The sequence below is a fragment of the Coregonus lavaretus genome (assembly GCF_964263955.1).
Source record: "Coregonus lavaretus genome assembly, chromosome: 3".
In the NCBI taxonomy this organism is placed as follows: Eukaryota; Metazoa; Chordata; class Actinopteri; order Salmoniformes; family Salmonidae; genus Coregonus; species Coregonus lavaretus.
In genome coordinates, this window is record NC_139990.1 from 61,838,638 (window position 1) to 61,861,561 (window position 22,924).

General features: G+C 41.4%; 3 protein-coding genes across 3 annotated transcripts in view; 1 reads left to right on the forward strand and 2 right to left on the reverse strand.

The window, feature by feature from the left end:
- The window catches only part of LOC311126543 (NADH dehydrogenase (ubiquinone) complex I, assembly factor 6-like), a 308,710-nt gene that overhangs the window by 239,051 nt on the left and 46,735 nt on the right, over nucleotides 1–22,924 (forward strand). The gene's annotated exons all lie outside the window — the stretch shown is intronic.
- LOC311115320 (G1/S-specific cyclin-E2-like) lies at nucleotides 800–6,540 on the reverse strand. The gene is made up of 12 exons (XM_084157295.1): nucleotides 6,512–6,540; nucleotides 5,531–5,578; nucleotides 5,314–5,392; nucleotides 5,146–5,196; nucleotides 4,447–4,592; nucleotides 3,903–4,038; nucleotides 3,489–3,635; nucleotides 3,245–3,340; nucleotides 3,030–3,164; nucleotides 2,795–2,906; nucleotides 2,519–2,676; nucleotides 800–2,266 (listed from the first exon to the last, which is right to left on the reverse strand). The coding sequence occupies exons 2-12, from the start codon at nucleotides 5,548–5,550 to the stop codon at nucleotides 2,159–2,161; spliced, it is 1,188 nt and encodes a 395-aa protein (XP_084013421.1). The 5' UTR covers nucleotides 5,551–5,578; nucleotides 6,512–6,540; the 3' UTR covers nucleotides 800–2,158.
- On the reverse strand, nucleotides 9,530–19,854 carry LOC311109725 (tumor protein p53-inducible nuclear protein 1-like). The gene is given in 5 exon segments (XM_084152695.1): nucleotides 9,530–12,493; nucleotides 12,608–13,088; nucleotides 16,569–16,718; nucleotides 16,721–16,897; nucleotides 19,573–19,854. Coding segments are annotated over 4 exon segments (960 nt in total). The 5' UTR covers nucleotides 16,788–16,897; nucleotides 19,573–19,854; the 3' UTR covers nucleotides 9,530–12,231.

A 22,924-nucleotide genomic window follows, 5' to 3' on the forward strand; every position in this document is an offset into this window, starting at 1 on the left:
CCTTCCCACTAAGACCACTCCCAGACAGTCCTAGCAAAATTGTTGCTTGAGAAATTGCTGTTTGCTAAGAAGCTATTTAAGTTTATTTTTGACCATTTTAACTGGAAACTATCACGGTAAATTACTACCCAGAATATATTTGATATTGAAATAAAAAATGTCTGCATTGGACCTTTAACATAATCACCTATCACTGACAGTCTCTTACAGCTGCTTTGACCCACTTTTTGTTCATCCAAAGATGAGCGTTGTCCCTCTGGTTTCAACGTAACACCCTTCAATACCTGAGTGTTTACTTGTTAGAAAGTTGAGCACTTCATTGTGACTCCACCTCCACTGTTTTGTCTCTGACAGTCATGGTAAAGGCTTCTTTTACACCGCCTGTCACTCGAGAGGAATCGTGAAGCTCCCCCCCCCCCCCCCCCCCCCCCCCCACAGTAGACACACACACTCCCATGGCATGTGTAAACATGAACTAAAATGCCAGGCCCAAGACAATACTCATGAGGCCTAACGATAAGGATACTGTAGTAATGCAAAGCACATGTTAAAAGTGCAGGCCTCTCCTCATCTTTATAACACCCCACCATTCTATCCGTGAAAAGTTGCTTTTTTCATATGGGAGGAAGCCAAGGTGATGCACACGCCACACTCTTGTGGCTCCATTCTGATTCAAGTTAGACCAGTTGTAAATGGCACTCCCTCTCCAATTCACAAGAATTCAACAAACCATAGTCAAAAAAGTACTAGGCAAATGCAGCCATTCCAATGTCAACAATAAACAAAGCAGGCTAAATGTGCCAATTTCTATTTCATTTATTCAATACATTTCATATTTCCATTAGAAAACAGAACTTTAATTTTATGTACATAACATATACACATTACTATTTAATTTATTTACAGTTTAAACATGGGTCTTTGTATACTGCTGCATCAGCAGGCGTCTGCCCAATACTGAAGGTTTCAGTTTACAGTCACAGGTTTGCTGGACAGACTGGTTAGAGCCCTGCACTCGAGCAGCTGGGCTCCCAAGTCTTCACATCACAATTTAATCGCCATTCTAGTTCAACTAAGGCACCTCGGACAGGCTAGCGCAAAACTACGAACATAACATTTAATATGTAACTGCATTATACATGGTTTTTCCACATAACATTAAAATCATAAATAAACATGCATCCCGTGACTTAAATAGTTTGCCTTTGGCATTGTTAAAGAACTGAATTCACAGCCCTATGAAGAATGTATATATGGACATAAAAACATTGTAAGGCTTAAATGGACAAATAAATACAATGTTAAAATTCCGTACAATTGTAAGTTGGTCAAAAAGGTCTAAGTCAAACTACTGAAGTCAAGTTTTCCAGGAATGTGTTTTGTGGTATGAGAATGCATCACAATGCATCAATGGCACACGGAAATGAGTCGTTCACAGTGTGGAGAGAATATGTGCGTTCAAAAATGGTGTTTAAGAAAGGTTGTATAGCAAATAGTTAACTCCGCACTACCCTTTCAAATAGCTCAAATGTCACCATAGCATACAACTAACACCAATACTCCTTTAAGTGTTATTGTATGGCTGAGCTTTTCCAGGAGTATCCAGAGTTAGACTATACAGCACTAAATACACATGATAACACGATGTTAAGAGACTTGAGTTGAGCAACTCAACTGTTTTAGGTACCAATTCACCTCAAATAAAATATTTAGCTTTTTAGCTACCAAACATACCATGTCTTGAAATATTCAGCTTCAAGTAACAGAAGGGGAGCAGCAGACATGCCTTCCTATGGAGGAAGATTTGACTTGAGTCAACTCAAATGATCTCCATGTAAAATTCAAATTCTGGGGATTAAGATTGCGAGAACAGGGTCTTTGTTGCAATCATTTCACAAAATAAGTCAATATATTAACCATGATCTGATTACCATGGCTGTACTGCATATACTCTGATATCCAGCTTGGTATTTAAAGTAAAATAACGCATCTTAACATGCTACACAAAGGTGTGTTATTACCAAAAGCAAATTTGATTGGTCACGTGAGGATGAGGTTCCGTAGTTCAGTTTCCCGGCCTCTGGTTGGTCAGGCGTGACGTCTAGGTAATTCTCCTTTCATCTGGTTAGTCAGAAGATAAGTGAGGAGACCCTGGGGCTCAGTGATTGGCTGGTTTCTCTGTGCTTTTTGGTGGAGTCAATATCCCTACAATGGCGGCAGGTGATAGTCGGTCTAGGCTGTCCGGTTGCCTCTGGTGAGCTTCACTCTGCAACAGAAAAGACGATTCATTCAAAACAATAAACATTTGTATGAGCAGTTTTATTCTTACACTTGAAAAATATTACATTCTAGCACAAAATGTCTGCCCATGCATCACCAAGATGGCTGCAATACATTTCTGGGTAAAAGAGACTTGCTACTCCCAAACACCGGTAGAGATACTCGAAACAGCCATTCTGGTTGTTTTCTTTGAACACTTGACCCATTCCAGCCCCTGACAGGTGGTGTAAGAACTCACCAGCATGGACAGGTAGTCTACGTGGGTCTGGATGTTGTGTCTGTCGTCAGACGTCACTTTCTTAAAGTCCTTGAGCTCTGCTCTGGGACAGGCGCTGACCGTGCGCATGAAGGGGGTCATCCACCGGACACAGGGAGCAATACTATCCCACGTCAGACCTGCACAGAAACACACAGACAACATTAGTAACTATGTAATAACACACAGGAGGCTGTGGAGTTCTAGAGTGGGGCCATATCTCAATAACAATGTACACGATGCCAAATCAATGCTTACCTGATACTTTGTGGACGACGTCAAATGAGAAGAAATGACAGAAGGCAGCAGCGGCCAGTATCCCATACTGGTAGTCCAGAGAGTTGATGTCCAGTATGGCCAGGTCTAAAAGCTGGAACATGAATAGAGACCAGGACAACCATTAAAACGGTTATAGGGAATCTAAAATCTTCCATGACAGTCAAGTGTTGGTAGGAGAAACTGTAAAAGCTGCAGAGGGGGCTGGTGGACTCACCTGTGTGATCTGGATGTAGGTGTCCTGAGAGAACTGAGGTACCAGGAAGTTGAGGCCATCCTTTAGGGACTCCACCTGAGCATAGAGCTTCAGCCATGTGATCACCGTCTCTGGACACAGGTCCCAGTTCAGCGCCTGATGGATGAGATGAGTCATTAAGTAATGTGGGACAACTGAATTAGAACAGTGCAAAGTTGGGAACAGGGGGTTCTTACCTTCAACATGACAAGTTCCATCTCCAGGATGGCCTCTTCCTCACAGGCTCCGTCAGTAACATAGGCAAACTCATGGAGCTTTGGGGGGTAGATTTCCTGAGCGGCGTAAGGAGGGGGAACGATTAGACTTGAGAAAAATAAATGGAGCGAATGCCATCTTGTTATTAATTTGTTATGACATGGTATAAACTAAAGCAGTGGTCGCAATCCAGAAGAGCATGAAAATGGAGGACATTACACCTACCTCTATCTTAGATGCGATGAAGAGGGCTGTGATTCCTATGAGCTGCAGTCGGTCCTTCTCCATATCGTCCTGTGTCAGCATGAAGCGGTCAAAGTAGTCCTGAGCCAGATAAGCAGTCTCTCGATGCAGAGTGTACACCTCACTCACCTACAACACGGGAGAAAACAGGGATGGGTTAGAAATCAGTCACCGTCTCTGTACAGATCCTGGGGCACTATAGTAAAGAAGTCAAAGTATTTGAGAGGTAGAACCCCTGAGGTAATAACTATGGAGGCAGAGTATCAGACATTTCGCTCATGCGTATCCAGTCATTACAAATCCAAAATCAGGTGTAAACAAGGGCATATAGATAGGTTCATGTAATAGGCCCAAGATGGTATAGAGTACAGCAAGACGTTTCAGAGACACACATACCTCTAGAAGCCAGTCCAGGAGAATGGCCCTCATCTTGGGCTTTAGTTTGGGGTGCTGCTGTAGGAAGCCCTTGTCATGGACATACTTCAGCTCCTTGTTCAGCATCTTAATCCACACGTCATCTGAGCTAGCCCAGCTGCCAAGTGGAAACAACACACAGGTCTTAACAGGACGTCCAGTGTGCACTCGCATGGACTATGAGGCCCAACACCAGACAATGAATTTGTTTGTCATCAATAGCTACAAACAGGAGAAGACGCAAAAAGTTCAGAGCAGCTCATTTCTAAAGTTTCTCTAGTTGCAGGTCTACTGAGTGCCACCCTGATCTTGTATGTAAGAGTTGCATTGACACATATTAGCCAAGCGGCTAAGGTGAGTAGAGTTGCCACTAAAACATTACATATTCAGAGTTTCTCAGTAGCGTTGGGGGGACGACACTTTAGGAACAAAGACATGGAGCGTCTGCATGAGAGGGGGAGCAATTGCCACTCTATTGAGGTGTAAAAGCCATTTGGGCTAAGCCCCTTCAACACACACACAGTACCTGAGGCAGGGCAGCGGTGAGGTCTTGATGAAGATGTTCTTGAATCGGAACTGCTGGAAGCCAGACAGGTCTCTGGTCATCTCCAGCTCCTTGTGTGGCGTTTCTACGAGGACACACGGACTGGCCCCTTCCTCTGACCACCGTTTCTAGAGAGAGAAAGGGCACCAAATTCAATCTCTTTTCATCAGCATATAGTCACATAAGCAGCTAATGCAGATATAAATAAATAAGCATGCATTTACCAAGTGAAAAGTCCATATAGCCAACAGAACCCCCATTAACAAATAGAGGTCACAGCATGCTCCAACACAGTGAAAACTACCAAACTGTTCAAAGCTATAGTATTCATGTGAACTTAAATAACATCGAAAAGAGAATGCTCATTTTAATGGCGACAGAAAAGGGTATTTATGCAACGTTCCATAGTGTAAACAAAACAAAGAATCCGATGTGAGCGAGATTAGGCGGGTGGAGGAGAAAGGGAGGGACAGACAAAACGCGGGGTTATTGCGCGTTGTCTAACCCACTGACACAGATAATAACTCGACATACACACAACCAACTAGTTAGGTCTCATCAAAAATGACTTCTACATCCATGCGATTTTTACCATAGTTTACCCCTATATTCTCCCACATGTTTTACAGTCATCATTCACTGGCACAACTTGGTAATTGATTGAATAAACAAGCAACCAACCTGTATTTCATAGCTTTGTTTCTTCACTGCGGGTGGCATCTTTTTGGATGGCTGAAAAGTATATGGACATTACAATTAGCTATAGTTCTTATTTGGCGACAGACCAATAAAAACAATAACGCTACACTAATGGTTAAAAATAATACACTATTAACTAATTGAACAAACCTCAGATTTTCTTTTTCGCGTTATCTTGACATTCTGTTCTAGTGCGTTCTCATCTCTTGCTTGCAATGTGATGCGACCACTGAAAGGACAGACAATTTAGCTACAGCAAGCGGTCACCATACAAATTGTTACAAACATGTACAAATAATCAATTTATAGCTAGCTTGCAATCATGCTTGTTTATAATGAGGCTTTATTACAGTGTGGCTTCCCATACCTGCGTCTAACGTTAGACATTCTGTCAATTGAAGGCTTCAGAGTTCCACTGAAAAGGAGACGGGTCAAAAACATTGTTAAAATGGCAAAGAAATGCATTATTTGTACAAGCTCTCTAAAACTATCTTCACAAGTCCAAAACATGATTGGATAATAATAGGCTGTTTTTTCCGGCGGTAAAAAAGGCATGCCAAATGGGTAGAGGGTTGAGCTTGTGACTACCGTCCTCATTTCCACAAAGAAATCTGCCACAAATTGCATAAAATCTACTGTATCCGTAGTCCCAATGTTAAGTCAGAAGCCCTGGTAGGAACTTATATGGTTATTGTTAACAAAAGTAACCATATGATAATTATTTTTGATGTTTGTGAAACCCAACTACGCGCCAATTTCTCGAAGCGGGAGGATTTGGACAGTATGGCTAGCTACAGTAACAGTTAGCTCACCAGTGAGCCGACTTTACCTCCAATATACCAACATAAAAAGTTTATATAAATAGAAAAAAGGATATGACACTTAAAGTAAGAATGTATTGCAACATGCAATAATTCAACATTGCTAGGTAGAATTAGCATGATTATGTAGTTTGCTGGCTAGCCAAGTTACTGCCTAACTTATCTTTTTGCCACGTCCCTGAAAAGCAGTGGTGGCTTGCATGCTAACGTTAAATATCAAGCAAAGTTGATAACAAAGAACACAGCTTCAAACCAATGTGAAGAAACATATGTATTGTCTTATCAAATAAGCTAACTAATGTTAGCCAGATAGTTTGCAACCAACTTGTTTGTTAACGTTACCAGTCTCTCTTGCCATTTGGTTCCTTTTCCAGATTTTTTGACAAAAATATAATAATAACCCAATAAACGGAATGTTCCTCATCGACATAATACCTTTACCAGTAATAGTACCAATAATTTTCTGAATAAACTCCTGAAATACATAGCTAGCTAAATAAGCAAACAACTCCTCGCCAGCTCCTTACCCTCAGAAATGAATGAACGAATAATGATCAGCTGGCGCGCCAGCGCCAATCTTTATATATCTGACCATTCCATGGCAAGTGCGCATGTGTGTTCCCGGTTCATTTAAACGCGCTAAATGTTCAAATCTGAATTCCATTTATTGCAAATAAGAAAGCAAACGTTCTGTTTTATTTCCCAGGAGTTAATACATTTGATCACGTGTTTGTGACCATTATTAGATACTTTCACTCATCGACTTTGTATGGATGGCGGATATACTTTGCACAAGAGGGGTTTCATTTATATTTTGGGGGGGAAAGGGCGCTTTCCTTATTTTCCGGTTAACCTTAAATGACGCAGTAGGCATTGAGGTAGCCTTTACACGTGGTCAAGTATATATAAAAACACGTTTATGCTCTATTTTCTTATTTTTTCGCTGCAAGAAAAACACTTCCGTATTACAGGTCCACCTATGGGAGGGGTTTCAAACTCGCTTAGCCAATCAGAGGAGGGTCAGGAGAAACAACGTGGTCTTCCTTCAAAATGTAAACAACCCGAGATGAAGACAGCATTGAGCACTGTCATATTGAAACAGGAAGATTCTTACACGTTTCAACGCATAGATTATATGCTTATTGTTATTGTACATACATTGAGCTAAGTTGAAGCTTTTTTCTCTCCTCTTCTAGCTAATGCATTATTTGTCATACAAAGATAAGAATGCTGGACCCGTCCAAATAGTGACATCTACTCCCAGAGGGTAGTATCATGTATACGTATACCACAGTTTCTTACTAAACCATGTTTGCCTATACCGTATATAGTAAAGCAGGATCAAGGAGTTACATGCCTAAATATTCTGAAATAACTTATTTTTTTATAAATATAAGCTTGAAATGGGCATGGTCTAATTGACTCAACAACCAAAAGCATAAAGTTTAGCTTTCTCAATGAATCAGAAAATCAACAGTTATTTCTGGTTGCTGAGCTGGCCAACTTGTAGTATACCCCTCAGATTTCAACACACAATAAACATTAGTAATTACTAAATTTTATAGCCTTTAAAACAAGTGTATAGGATTATTTTATCAGAGTTATTATCTTCTGTGTCACTGTTTATTTTCTAAAGTGTTGAATCAGTTGTTTGTTTGTAATAGTTATTGAAGATCTTCCTGGCAACTACTTTGCTCTGTTGTGATTGGTCAGATGTTTGAGTTGAGTTTTAAATACTGAAAAATCTAACATTTGTGATAACTCATTATTCTCAATTGTTTGATAAAGTCCATATTTTAAACGTTTTATTAGGCTTTAATATTGCTGTGCAAAGCTGTTACAGTGGCTTGCGAAAGTATTCACCCCCCTTGGCATTTTTCCTATTTTGTTGCCTTACAACCTGGAATTAAAATATATTTTTTGGGGTTTGTATCCCCCCACCCCAAGTCAATACTTTGTAGAGCCACCTTTTGCAGTAATTATAGCTGCAAGTCTCTTGGAGGTATGTCTCTATAAACTTGGCACATCTAGCCGCTGGGATTTTTGCCCATTCTTCAAGTGGGCTGCTCCTTCAAGTTGCTCCAGCTCCTTCAAGTTGGATGGGTTCCGCTAGTGTACAGCAATCTTTAAGTCATACGACAGATTCTCAATTGGATTGAGGTCTGGGCTTTGACTAGGCCATTCCAAGACATTTAAATGTTTCCCCTTAAACCACTCGAGTGTTGCTTTAGCAGTATGCTTAGGGTCATTGTCCTGCTGGAAGGTGAACCTCCGTCACAGTCTCAAATCTCTGGAAGACTGAAATATTTCCCTGTATTTAGCGCCATCCATCATTCCTTCAATTCTGACCAGTTTCCCAGTCCCTGCCGATTAAAAACATCCCCACAGCATCATGCTGCCACCACCATGCTTCACTGTGGGGATGGTGTTCTCGGGGTGATGAGAGGTGTTGGGTTTGCGCCAGACATAGTGTTTTCCTTGATGGCCAAAAAGCTCAATTTTAGTCTCATCTGACAAGAGTACCTTCTTCCATATGTTTGGGGAGTCTCCCACATGGATTTTGGCGAACACCAAACGTGTTTGCTTATTTTTTTCTATAAGCAATGGCTTTTATCTGGCCACTCTTCCGTAAAGCCCAGCTCTGTGGAGTGTACGGCTTAAAGTGGTCCTATGGACAGATACTCCAATCTCCGCTGTGGAGCTTTGCAGCTCCTTCAGGGTTATCTTTGGTCTCTTTGTTGCCTCTATGATTAATGCCCTCCTTGCCTGGTCCGTGAGTCTTGGTGGGCGGCCCTCTCTTGGCAGGTTTGTTGTGGTGCCATATTCTTTCCATTTTTTATAATGGATTTAATGGTGATCCGTGGGATGTTTTTTTATAACCCAAACCTAATCTGTACTTCTCCACAACTTTGTCCTTGACCTGTTTGGAGAGCTCCTTGGTCTTCATGGTGCCGCTTGCTTGGTGGTGCCCCTTGCTTCGTGGTGTGGCAGACTCTGGGCCTTTCAGAACAGGTGTATATATACTGAGATCATGTGACAGATCATGTGACACTTAGATTGCACACAGGTGGACTTTATTTAACTAATTCTGTGACTTCTGAAGGTAATTGGTTGCACCAGATCTTATTTAGGGGCTTCATAGCAAAGGGGGTGAATACATATGCACGCACCACTTTTCCGTTATTGATTTTTTTGAAACAAGTTATTTTTTTCATTTCACTTCACCAATTTGGACTATTTTGTGTATGTCCATTACATGAAATCCAAATAAAAATCCATTTAAATTACAGGTTGTAATGCAACAAAATAGGAAAAATGCCAAGTGGGATGAATACTTTTGCAAGGCACTGTATGTAGTCAGAACTCATGAGAATGTCATACTGAAAGTATCATCATAGCTGTCTCAGCTCAGTGCCATAAAGGGCTTGGTTTGGAAATTATCTGTAGGCTAGATGTGGGTCTTTCTTGCAAAAGAGATTTCATCATAGTTGAATAAACCTGGTAGAATATAGGTTAAATGGATCAAATGGACAGAAACGGGAGAGTATGTGTATGAAAACATTTATTGTAGACTGTGGCTTACATCATGACAACAGATCATGTATTAGTTTTAGAACAGACCACCACATTCTCTTTTGCTAATTTAGCTGACCATCAAAACAGAGTGAATTGATCTCTCATACGTCCAAAATACAAATAAATGCGATCAGTTAAGTAGATAAATAACAGTTAACGCTCAAATTCCTACACTTTTTTGGCAAAGTGCTGTATTATTCCAGTAAAATAAATCAAAGCAAAAGTCTAACACTTAGTAAAAAAAAAAAAAATGCCACCAAATAGTCTTCACACAGGAGAAAACAGGTTTGCTACATTTGTGTATAAAATCTGTACATGGGCTGGGTGGTTCACGGAGAGAAGCTACCTCCTGTGTGCATAGTTGATTTGCTTTTGTATGTGTTGTCCCTTTGGACAAGAGTTCAAGTTCTTCATTAATGCATTGTCATTATACTGTTTAACCTGGAAGGCACGTGACCACAACAAATTCAAGGCATAAAACAAAATACAAATCCCTGTTATTATCATCAAGAGCTCAGACAGCTGAGGACAGAAACAAAATGGCTCCTTCCAGCTTCACACATCAAAAATGAGGATTTTGTAATCTCCTCCATTCCCTTCGTCATGTTGCCCGTGTCACAATGCAGTACAAAAATTAACGCGTCAAATGATGCAAGTGTTGCAATCGGAGACATTTGAAAATAAAAAAGTTACACAAATACAATGGCTAGGCTTAAATCACTTCACTATAATCAGTTTACATCTATCTAGACAAAACAAAACCTTCTTAGTGCTTCTTGATGCTACCATGCTAAATACATCTGAGTATGTATGTACTGTGCATTTCCCCCAATAAGTACAAAGAAACAGATGAAATTAGGTCATAATATAAGGTCAAAACAACATAAATTATTGAGTTTGCCTGGATACTTGACTTTTAGAGGTTCTATGAAACTTAAATAGGCTGGGGGGGGGGGGGGGGCAGTATAAAAATATATGTATTCACTAACTGTAAGTCGCTCTGGATAAGAGCGTCTGCTAAATGACTAAAATGTAAATGTACTTAGGTGTTCTTGAGTTGTGTCTCTCAGTGCTTTCTTACCACTAGAGTGCACAGATTCATGTTGTCACAAACTTGACAATTTCAAACATTGTTAAAGTAAAGAAGAATATACTGTAAAAGCAAAAACAATAGTAATATAAACTATTGCAAGGTTAGAGTTTACTACTAGTTTTTTGGTTTAAATATTTTAACATAATATTACTAAGTTATGTAACTAAGCAAATAAAGAACAGGGCAAAAATCAAACTCAAAACAATGGAAAGTACACAGAACAAATATATAAACAAAATTGAAAAAGACTAACAGTGTCACTCCATCGTGGTGGGTTTTAACAGTCGATTGAGAGAGTAAGAGTTCATTTTCACAGTCCTTGGACAAGCAAACGTTCAAATTCAATTTTCTCGAGACGCACACTATTATTTTAAAAGGTCAATCATTGATCACAAACATTACCACAAGGCAAAGCACACCATGACAAATTTGAAAGGTCTCCAGTATGTACAAAGACAATTAACATCCATCACGTAATCTGCATTTTAGTAAAGTGTAAAGGTGATTGGTTATGACCCTGAGAAGTAGACTGGAGATTTAGAACAAACAATGACATAAGATACAAAAACACATTTTTTTCTGTTTTCTCAACGTCTGGAGACTAGCGCTATACAACCATGCAACAAATCACACACTAACATAGTCAAACCGCTCCTTACAAACATACCTATGCAGATAAACACTCATACTAACTTCATACTGATATGTAATATATGTTTTTTTCTTTTAAAAAATATTTTGGAAGTTTTTTTAAATACATTTTACATTTATTTATTTTTCATCTTAAATTCTACTATTATAACAAGGCGTATAGTGATATTTAACCCAGTATTTGACCATCATTTTCTCAAACAATATTGTGAAAGTACTGAATTATTAAGTTCAAGGCATGTTCACCCATAGTCAAGAGAGGAGGGGTGCTGATTTTGAAAAGTAAGTTGTGGCCATCTGAATGACAAATTACATTAGTTTGCCATGAAGTGACAGAGCATCTCCATCTCAAAATTCGAAAAGACAGGAAACAATAGAGGAAGCAATTTCATTGGAGGGGCATGAGAAACAACCTTGTTAAACTGTCCTAATTACAAGTGAGACACATGCTCCTCTTCTAAATGCCTACTCCTACTCTAAAGACATCACAGTCATTCTATTAAGCCACAAACCCTCTTCTGATAGCACACAACCACTCTATGACAACATACAAGCAACTCTATGATATCAATCAATGACATTCTATGGCAGCATACAGCCACACTATGACGTCACACAACCATTGCAGAGTAGGTGAAAGCGGAGAGTGTCGCCACAGGTGTAATGTCTGATTGAACCAGTCTCTCCCAGTTACCATGTGGTGGTGGGCACCTGCAGCGGAGTAAAGTGATCTATGGCATTGATTCTAAAGGAGTCCTTAAAGAAGACATCCTCATCACGTCTCTTCATTCCAGAGTGGAGGATCGGTGGATGGAGGGAGGAAGTGGGGAGATGGAGAGCACGTTGCAGGATGTACTCTTTGCGTGGATCCAGGTTGAGACAGATGGATGAATTGATGGATGGAGGGTAAGGGATAGGGCCAGGACCTCAGTAGTTGAGGTGCCTCTGGCCAGGCTGGTGTAGATAGGTGGTGGTGGTCTTGGCCTGCTTGGCCCCTCCAGTACGCAACAGGTTGAGGCGGCGCAGGGCGTTGCGGGAGAGGAGCTGGCGCTGAGCGGCGTCACGTACCCTCTGGGCCAGGCGTCCGTGCTGCTGGGCCTGGTCTAGGAGGCCTGAGGCCCGGGCTGAGAGGGCAGCCGCATAGCAGCCAGCATGGAGGCTGGCTCTGCGCTGCACTACTGTCTCTGGCCTATAGGGGAGACAGAAAGGGGGCTGGATTGGTTAATCCATAGTTGAAGCATAAATTCACAAAATGTAGGTGCAGTAACACTACTGCCAGAATCTTTGCAGCAATAAGTCCTACCTGTGGCGGGGGGTGTCAAGCGAACGTCGTCCCGGCTCCTTGCCCACGGCGGCAGGAGCGTCAACAGGGGGGAGGCTGAGATTGAGGTTGAGGGAGAGGGGGAGGTTGAGGGAGAGTCGTGGGGGACTGTGGGCGGTGTACACAGACATGCTGGGGTGTTCTATCAGCAGGTTCTCCAGGGGGCTGGTCTCCAGTACCATAGGCTTTCCCCTCCTCCCCCCGCCGAAGCAGGGTGGGGGAGTGACGAACCAGCTCTCCTCTAGAGAACAGGCCTCCAGGCGCTGGAAACCCCCCTCTTCCTCCTCCTCTTCCTCAGGACCCCCATCATCGGTGCCAGCGGTGGAGTCCAGGGAGGTGCAGGAGGCATAGCGGATGGGGGAGCTGGCGATGGGAGAAGGGACTACCACAAGGTCCTCCTCCTCCTCCGAAGTCAGGTCCACCTCAGACAGGCCGTCACCACAAGGGCTGGAGCAGGCCTCGGCTGGGGAGAAAGGCAGGGAACAGTACAATTAACATTTAAAAAATAAATTGAATGTTTCTGTTTGCAAAAGCATGTAGGGAATATGTGTGAAAATGTGTTATACAACCATTGAGTTTTATAATTGGTGATATAAAAAACAACTCCCTGTAGCAAAATGTAAAAATGCAATATGAAGTTCTTGAGCTCAACCTGGGTGGGGTGACAAATAATATGCAATACCCTGACATGACTTTAGGGGGCAATGTGGCTCAGAGAGAGTGGCTTTAGCGATCAAAACAAAAACAATATTTTCCCCTGACGCATAGGTGTCAAAGCCCTACAGGCACAGAGCAGTGTTCTATCGGTCAGAATAACATGCATGACCCAAGATACTATAGTGTGTGTGCGCAAGATCTGTCATTCATAGGGTCAAGCAGCTTCAGCAACTCCCTCTACCAAACTGCTGCCAAATGCTTTCCAGTATTTCCCTACTCTAGAATGCACAAAAACACATTTTTCCACTAGCTAACTATCTCAACTCGTGATGCTGCTTAAAAGGTTGGGAGAGAAACTACGTTTGAATAGATTGAATAGAATAAATCGAATCAAGTTGAATTAGGTGGTTTGGCTGGAGCGAGAAGATGCATTCACTGCATCCCTGGGCTATATAGCATGTCTTTCTTTGAGACTTGGTGGTGTTACTGTCAGTAGGGCACTAATAAGTCAGAATAATACTCTGCCATATGGGAAGTATGACGGAAAAAGCAACTTGATACCAGACAGGAATCAAAGCCAGCAGATTTCTGTCTGGGTTGCCATTATACTAAAAATAGCCTGCACCGATGTCTGGCCAACACTTAATTCCTCTCTTTTTTTGGACAGAATCTCTGACAAACACCTGAGTGTGTGCATGTACGTATGAGTGTGTAGAGGTTTTCCTATGTTTGTGTGTTTGTGTATAACGGTGTTCTTTGTGTATAACGGTGTTCTTTGTGTATAACTGTGTTCTCTGTGTATAACTGTGTTCTCTGTGTATAACAGTGTTCTCTGTGTATAACGGTGTTCTTTGTGTATAACGGTGTTCTTTGTGTATAACTGTGTTCTCGTGTATAACTGTGTTCTCGTGTATAACTGTGTTCTCGTGTATAACTGTGTTCTCGTGTATAACTGTGCTCGTGTATAACTGTGTTCTCGTGTATTACATGTATTCTCGTGTATTACTGTGTTCTCGTGTATTACTGTGTTCTCTGTGTATTACTGTGTTCTTTGTGTATAACAGTGTTCTTTGTGTATAACTGTGTTCTTTGTGTATAACTGTGTTCTCGTGTATTACTGTGTTCTTGTGTATAATGTGTGTGTGTATGTGTATTGGATGTGTTCCCTTGTGTGTATGATCATGAAAGTTTTCCTCTTTTTCCATTTCAGATGATGTGTATATAGATGTGTTGTGTTTCTCAGTGTGTTCATTTCTGAGTGTGTGGATGTGTTATGGTGTCTATGTGTGATATAAATACACCCACTCCCAAGGACACTTCAGTTTCCATCCTCATCTTTCTCTGTCACGCATGTCAGTGGCAGTGCAGCCACCTTGTTTACTAAAATAAAAACATGGTAAATCTCATCTGTGTCGACACACACCCTTTAGGGTGATCGGCACGCTTAGCCGCTAAGCAACGCAGCAGAACCCTAAAACCGCTTACATCCCTCATCACTGTCTCTGTAAGGCTAATTAGGATCTGTAATCATCTCACCATCCACCTTGTGTGTGTGTGTATGTGTGTGTGTGTGTGTGTGTGTGTGTGTGTGTGTGTGTGTGTGTGTGTGTGTGTGTGCGCGCGCGCGCATGTGTGTGTGTGCAGGAAGGGGGGAAGGAAAGCAGTCTACAGTATTGATATAATAGATTAGCAGTTTAGAAGAAGTAGGAGACTAGTGCAACTTGAGGTGTTGGAAGTGTGCCAGGAATACAGCAATTACACACTAAATAGTACACACTAAGCGTGTGGAATCAATCCCTACTGTAAAATAGGTCATTGTACTGAAGTCTGTGCAGGAAAGAATTATTCAATGCTTTCAGAGACAAAACATCTGACCTCAAGTGTCTGCTTCCTGCATTCACTCTAACAGTTATATAAAACTGACACATAATAAAGGGTTTATGATACCATGTATCATCTGATATTAGAGATTCACAATAAGATGATCAGATGAATCATTATTATATAATACTGTTATATGATCATGTAGTAACAAAGGGTTATAACAGTTTGGGTAAGGCTACAGTGCTGGACTGTAGAGTAATATATCAACCACCTGTTTGTAAAGCATTAGGAATGCTTTTATAGGCATTTAAGCATTTACATGGAACACCTGTAATGAATTATGTGTAAAATGAATTATGAACACATTCTCAGCCTTAATGCATTTCCAAAGGTTGTCATATGAGCCCATGAGCTACATATGTTACACAACTCCTATAACGAATTATGGTGTGATAGACGACGCTATAAATGCATTCAGGATGCATGAATCCCTGGTGGTTTGGGTCATAGACTGTGTTACCGACTGGGGTCAATTCTGGAGGGGAATTCTGCTGGTCCGTCTGCCCACACGTCTCACTCCTCAGAGGCCAGAAGGGTAACTCTACCGGGGCCTATTTTGATCTTCCTCCCCTTAGCCCCCCATGCTTTTGTTTGACCCGTTTACAGACATATTGCCCATATACTGCCACATAGCCCTTTCACCACCCTCCCCTCCCCCCGTACAGAAGTGGGCCAGCAGGATTCAGTCTCTCACACCTTGAATATTCACACGCTTGTGGAATATGAGATGTGTCAGGGACAGATGGACTGGATGCACTCCCTTCCCCCCAAAGAACAAGTGTGTGCCAGGTGTGTGTGTGTGTGTGTGTGTTATTGAGCAGCATTTATATACTGTATATGTGTGGAGCCATGTGTGTATGGGCACACGTGTATGTGTTTTTGTGCGTATACATACTGGGAACCTTGCCAGGGCTTAGAGTAGCATCCTTGTGTCTGCATTTGTGAATGCAGGTGAACTTAGTTTGCGTCTGCATGAAGCGGTGGTTTATGGAGACTACAATGCACCTAAGGATTGCATAGCCAAGCAGTTTGATAAAGTGAGTTTTTAGACGCTTTTAAGATGTATATATCTGATAATATGCTTACATAGTGGAAAAACAACAAAAGTGGCTAGAGAAGTGGCATATAGTCAGTGTTGACTTTTTAAAAGGTAGTGAAGTTCCCAACACGTGACTGTATGGAAATGATGCTCACTGTTGAACCCATCTGAACCGTTTTGTACATGGATACCAGGAGGATATGGTGTGTGAGGGGTTTGTTTGTGTTTAGAGTGTGTATTTGCATTTTTGTTTGTGTTTATGTCTGTGAAATGTTTTGTCTGTGTGTGTGTCTGTCTGTCTGTCTGTCTGTTTGTCTGTCTGTCTGTCTCTGTGTGTGTGTGTGTGTATGTTCTGAAACTCACCCAGATAGTCCACCAGGATCCACTCTTCATCCTCCTCCTTCTGGCCAAAGCCCTGTTCTCCAGGACCTCCTCGGCTCACCTCCTCCACATCGTCCCCGAACAGGACGCTGGTGAGCCTCTGGAACATACTGGGACTCCTTGGGGGGGTACGGCGGGACCAAGAGGGGGCTGAGCGGTGCGAGGACCGGGGCGAGGGTGGGGAGCAGACGCTTTGGTCATCAGCTGCAGGTGCTAAAGTGCTTCAATAAGGTACGGATGTCTATCATCTGAGGAGAGCCGTGCAAAGTCTGGTCATAGCTCACCTCGACGTGTGCAAAATTACAAAGGACCTGAGAGACAAAGGGGAGGGGGAGAAATAGGAAATAATCGTTGTGAACTTGAGGGACACATTTGAGACCATATACATGAGCTTATAAAGACCTGTGTGAAAAAGGAGGGGGGAGATGCATACAAATATCCTTTGGCTTTTGGGCAATTGGCAGGAGGAAAACATGGGTTAGACTCAACTGGAAGGACATCTATATTTATTTCTGGGTTACTAGTTTTAGAGGACAGTTCAATATTAACGCTCTCTGTCAATAAAATAGATTTTCTATATCGCTAACACTCGCTAATAAAAAAACAACCAAGGATAGCCAGATCCTTTACAACTGTCACAAACATCAAAGAGGCACCATCTGTGGTTGTAAATGTTTACAGGTGGGGGTATCATTTTCCTATCTACCAGACATCCCTCATAAAAGGCAATTATGAAAATAGACCCATCATCACCTAGCTGCCAACTGACATAGACAGGTCTGTAACCTAGCAGCTTGTTCACTGATTGGGTGGTCCTTTATAGAACACACACTATAGTGCTGATTATGCTGTATCTTCACCTAGGGGTCAACTCTGACCATACAGCCCAGTATTGGTGGTATAAGTCTAACCTTTCTTTGCAATTAGACCTCCAGTCCCACTGACTAGAAAGTAAAAAGCCAGACAGCATTTTCCTCATGCTGATAACGTTAACTACTACCCCCACACTGACACACCAGGGACACAGCCCTGCAGTGAGACTGACTGCAGGTCATAGATTATTTACATTTTTACATTTTAGTCATTTAGCAGACGCTCTTATCCAGAGCGACTTACAGTTAGTGAGTGCATACATTATTTTTTATATATATTTTTTTCATACTGGCCCCCCATGGGAATCGAACCCACAACCCTGGCGTTGCAAACGCCATGCTCTACCAACTGAGCTACATCCCTGCCGGCCATTCCCTCCCCTACCCTGGACGACGCTGGGCCAACTGTGCGCCGCCCCATGGGTCTCCCGGTCGCGGCCGGCTACGACAGAGCCTGGATTCGAACCAGGATCTCTAGTGGCACAGCTAGCACTGCGATGCACTGCGCCACTCGGGAGATTATGACCCCTGACCTGAAGCAAAACCAGTGTTACACAACAAGCATAATTCTGCCAGACAAAATTGAATTCCTGCTGTGAAGCCACATTTGTCAGTGCAATTGTAAACTATGAGTTGTATGTATGTACACATTTATGGAAAACAAATACAGATCAGTGCACCCAATAATTCGAGATCTGTGGGATTGTAAGATCTGAAAAGCTGAGAGAACTACAGTAGCTTCTTTATGCTAAATGGCATATTATATATTATTATTATATAATGTTCAAAGATGACAAGTTAGCTGTTTGGTAGACCTGACAGAAAACTAAAAACTGGTCTGCCAGGTAGGCTACAGGCAAACATACACGTTATGCCCAAATTAGTTTGTCATATATTACTTAAAATCAGACATCTTTGTAGGCTGCAAGCGAATGCAAACACGTCGTTCTTTGATTCAATATCCTCTTATTTGTTAGATTCAACGACAAAGAACATTAGCAGCTGTGCTATGAGGTCGAGGGACTGTGAGGGCTTTTCTATGGGATTTTATCTACAGTATGTCCAATGCGCAACCGGGTTATAATCTCCTGCACCTGTTCGTCCTCAACAAAATATCGCTTGCATGCATTGTTTTCTTCCGAGACCGCTGGCTCTATTCAGATAGCAAACAAGGAGGGGGGTTGAAGAAGCGTCGTGATATTGGGTCCATTAAAAAGGCAGAATATTATTATTAACGGACTGTAACGGTAGGTTATGTGAGAGCACAATAGACAATACTTTTCTTGTCGTATGTATTTGGATGGTTGATTGGTGGTTGGAGGCCTGTCGTCGACACCTTGGAACAGAGAACGTTAGGAGCAGTAACGATTACGTCATATGGATATTCTCCAAGAGTGTTCTACCCAGAGCAAAATGCCTGATATTAGCTATGTAATAAAACAAATAAAATCACTGACAATATAAATACATGTTCAGTTATTGTCTGTTCAACGTGCTTCTACATCTACATTTCCTGCTCTCTGGGGTTTTAGGCTCGGTTTCTGTATAAGCACTTTGTACAACTGCTGGTGTAAAAGGGGCTTTATAAATACATTTTATTGATTGATTTACATATACAGTAAAAAAAAACACGGCATATTTTAGGTTCAATTACAACTTCAAATCGTGGTAGGCTGTCTGATTGCAGGATGGTTTGTTGACTAGCATACAAGCGGAGGGTGTATAGCGTAACCCTACACCTCTTGGGCGGGTCGCAGCTCCTACAATGTTCAACTGCCAGCAAAGTTGAACATAAAAGTACAATTCTGTATTGTGCATATAAATAACTCCTCCTTCAATAGATAGGTAGACATCTAGACCTTACCATGATAATAACGTTTCATTACACTGCGGTCTGACTCTTATTTGGCAAAAATGGGCCGAGAATCTTATTTTTGCTACACAAAACACTGTTGGTGCATAAAAACAGTGGAAATAGGCTATGCATTTCTGCTAAATCGTTCTAGTGAAAATAAATTAATGTCAACAACGGCCTATAATTGAATTGCAAAACAGGACTGTGTGTTCTTTGAACAACAGAACAAAGAGACCCCCCCCCAAAAAAAAAAACTCACCTGCGGCAAGGAAAGGTGTGAACAACAAAGGACGGATAGTTAGTGATACAATCCTTAAGACTTTGAGGTAGATTGTTTATTTTCGAAAATATAAAAAAAGTTTTCTTCGCAGAAGAAATTAAGTTCACGGACCTTTGTATTCCGAGCTACACAGTTCGTTACTTTTCCGAGCCTTTCCGAGGTCCCAACTGTTCCCTTTGTTATTGTTGAGGCTCACTAACAGCTGATCGGAGTGACGTGTGTTCGGACAGCCTATGGGAGGGCCCTTTCTTAAATATGTAAGCCAATCATACGCCGCCGTTGACTCTGACAGACTGTCACCAACGCACGTGACACACCACGGAGAAAGACTGGGCTAAGGCCAGCCCACAAGTTTTTGGGAGTACCTTTTAAAAAGTCTGTCGTCAAAATATTTGACTAGAAACACTCATTTCCTGTGGTGGGTAAAATAGCGCCCATATGTTTCCTTATTTTTTTGTATTTTTTACTATTTCCCGGCTTAATTAAATCAAGCTTTATGGATAGCAGGCTATATATTAACAATATTATAATATGCGTTATACCATTTTAATACAATGCGTATAACCCTATGTTATATAACCGTCTATAAAGGGTCAATGAAGCCATCCTGTAACATTTCCTTCGCTCAATATAAACATATCCCTGTAGCCCAGTGACAGTCAAATGCTCAAATAATGTGAAGGTGCCATTATCAAAAGTACCAAAACACTGTATTCATCTCCCAGAGTAATGGGAATTACATCCTGAGGTGACTAAGTTGCTTCTTTACATGCATAAGAATAAAATCAAATTTAGCAGTGTGGGACCATGTTACAAGGCAATGACAGTTCTGCACCCTCCAGAAAAGGAAACAATACAATAATGAAAAATATTGATTTTAACCTAACACCAACTTTTTTTGCTGTTGCAATCACTAAAATTAGATGGTGACGGATGTCTCCTCAGTGGGGATAGAATGGGACATTGGCTTCACAAACAAAAAGTATCGAGACAAAGAAGAGGGGAGAAAAATATGACAGTGCACTCAATACAGAGTATGTAGGTCACCAGTGAGGGGTACAACAAAGCACCCCCTTCCCTCAAGCGGTGCAAAAAGGGGAAATGGGCCTGATCCAAGACATAGCACAACAACCCCCATACATAAACCAGATTAAGGACAGCTTGGACAAAGGACCTCCTGGGGCTGGTTGTACCAGTAGGTCGTAAATGGGTCGTAACTCTACGTCCGACGTAAAATGTGCTGGATTGCTGGCCCAGTATTCCATTAGGGTGAAAGTGGGACTGCATTTCACAGTGGGCATATAGACAGATAGAGTCTTTATTTCCAAAGTATGCCATACACAACTAATATGTAATATATACCAATACCATATCGTTTTTGAGGAGGCTAGAAAACACTCACCTCAATTTGACTAACATTTTCCCAGCCTTGTAGGCTATCCAAACGGATATTCTGTGAAAAGAAAAATCTGACATTGATTGATTTATCAAGACGAGTCCCCACGCTTGTCTCAAAGCAATGCAATAACGCTGAAATTCTAGCTGACCACACAAGGCTATCGCTAGCTTTTTAAAACGGTTTGATGACTTTGGGAGTTTCTGTAAGCAACACTATGATAAATGCCTTCAATGGCATTAGCCTACTTTATTCCAATATTTCCGTCATTCAATGATATTCATTCCCACAGTAATTGTTGATGAATCGATCCAGTTGTGGTTAAGAAAACATGCATGCATAGTGGTGGGCTTTGTGAAGTGATCGGAAGGACGCCTTGCAAAGTTTAGAACCAATGATGTCTATAAACCCTGGATGACTAACAGGGGGCGCTGTATTGAAGCCTTCGCGCAGCCATCTTGGCACTCCTCAATTATAAAACATATTTTCGAAGCTATAGAAAATGTATTTATTAATGTGTACATTCGTTTTTGACACGTTTATTTTATTACAGACACCATATTGCATACTTTTAAATTATATTATGTGAGCTAAACATAAAATATTTCCCTTAAAGTATATATATTTTTTAGAGAGTACTAATGTTACTGTCCCCACTACAACAACAAAAAATACCTAAATACATGTAATTTTGTCCTTGAAACACTTAATTGAAATACTGTAGAATTCCATTCATTCCTATGGAGGACTGCTCCTAATCGGGAGTGCCAATATGGCCGACCGGTCCTTCAAAGCCTCTCAATGGCCAATACATAGCATCAGCAATTCAGGGTTTATACAAGTCATTATTTAGAACTGCCATGAGGATGGTAACAGCCTAGTAACGGGCGCTGCCTACCATCCATAATTATGAAGCATCAAATCTCATGAACACGCATTGCTTACGCCGGATTTATCTACGACTAATCTTATTTTGGTTGGTGCAACAGTTGTAAATTCTGATCCCAAAATTGGACATTGCTACGCCCGACCTAGAATGTAATACACTTTTTTCACCCAACTGGTGCAATCGGTCCCTGGTCTGCTGGCCCAGTATTCCATTAGGGTGAAAATGGGACTGCATTTCACAGTGGGAATATAGACAGACATAGGACGTAAACAAAGACACTTGTCTAAGTAAGCCATACACAACTGACATGTAATAAATACCAATACCAAATCGTTTTTGAGGAGGCTAGAAAAAGAACTACATGACAAGTATGTAGATTGAAATAGTGTTTCTAAATATACCCTAACCCCCAAAACAAAGTGCAATGTTGAAATGAGGAAGTCACTTGTCAGAGGGCTGAGAGGTGGGTAGGATGATGCCAACATTAAAATTTAGTGGCCATGAACTGAGAGGTGTTGTCTTGTGCCACAGCCACCCTGCCCACTCCCTTTAGGGCAGTCTGGTTTCTCTACAATGGACCATAGGGCACAGTTGGTGTTTGTGTAAGCACTGAGCAGCGGGTCACACTCTTTCTGGAAGGCAAATATTTTCCCATCACCCCATCTTTCAGAGGTGAGGTTATCTAAGTGTGAATCAGTCATACATGTCCATGTAAAAAAAAAAATCTAACCAGCTGTTTCCGTAATTTTCCAGGCCCCAAAATAAGGCCACACCTGTGCTGTTTTAGTTGACTACTATTGCAACACTGATAAAATGTGCCTTTCAGCTCAACTCCATTTCCTTTTTTCCACAGTCTTACATCACTCAACATCAACCCGAGTGTGTTCTTGACCTACAGAACTTGAGGTCCAATTTAACTTGGATAAACAAATTAAAACATACTATGGTGTTTCTATTAAGAACATTAAAATGTTGACATTATGGAAGTCAAACGTGTTATTCAGAAACAGGAAACAAATATGGATTAAGTTTAGTAAAAAAAATAT

What these genes read in the sequence shown, in the direction of transcription:
- LOC311115320 (XM_084157295.1), bottom strand. Translation starts at nt 5,550, where the DNA reads ATGTCTAACGTTAGACGCAG. An exon ending in TCCTGGACTGGCTTCTAGAG is followed by an intron (nt 3,636 to 3,902) that starts GTATGTGTGTCT and finishes CCCGTGTTGTAG; the next exon opens with GTGAGTGAGGTGTACACTCT. An exon ending in TAGACTACCTGTCCATGCTG is followed by an intron (nt 2,267 to 2,518) that starts GTGAGTTCTTAC and finishes TTTCTGTTGCAG; the next exon opens with AGTGAAGCTCACCAGAGGCA.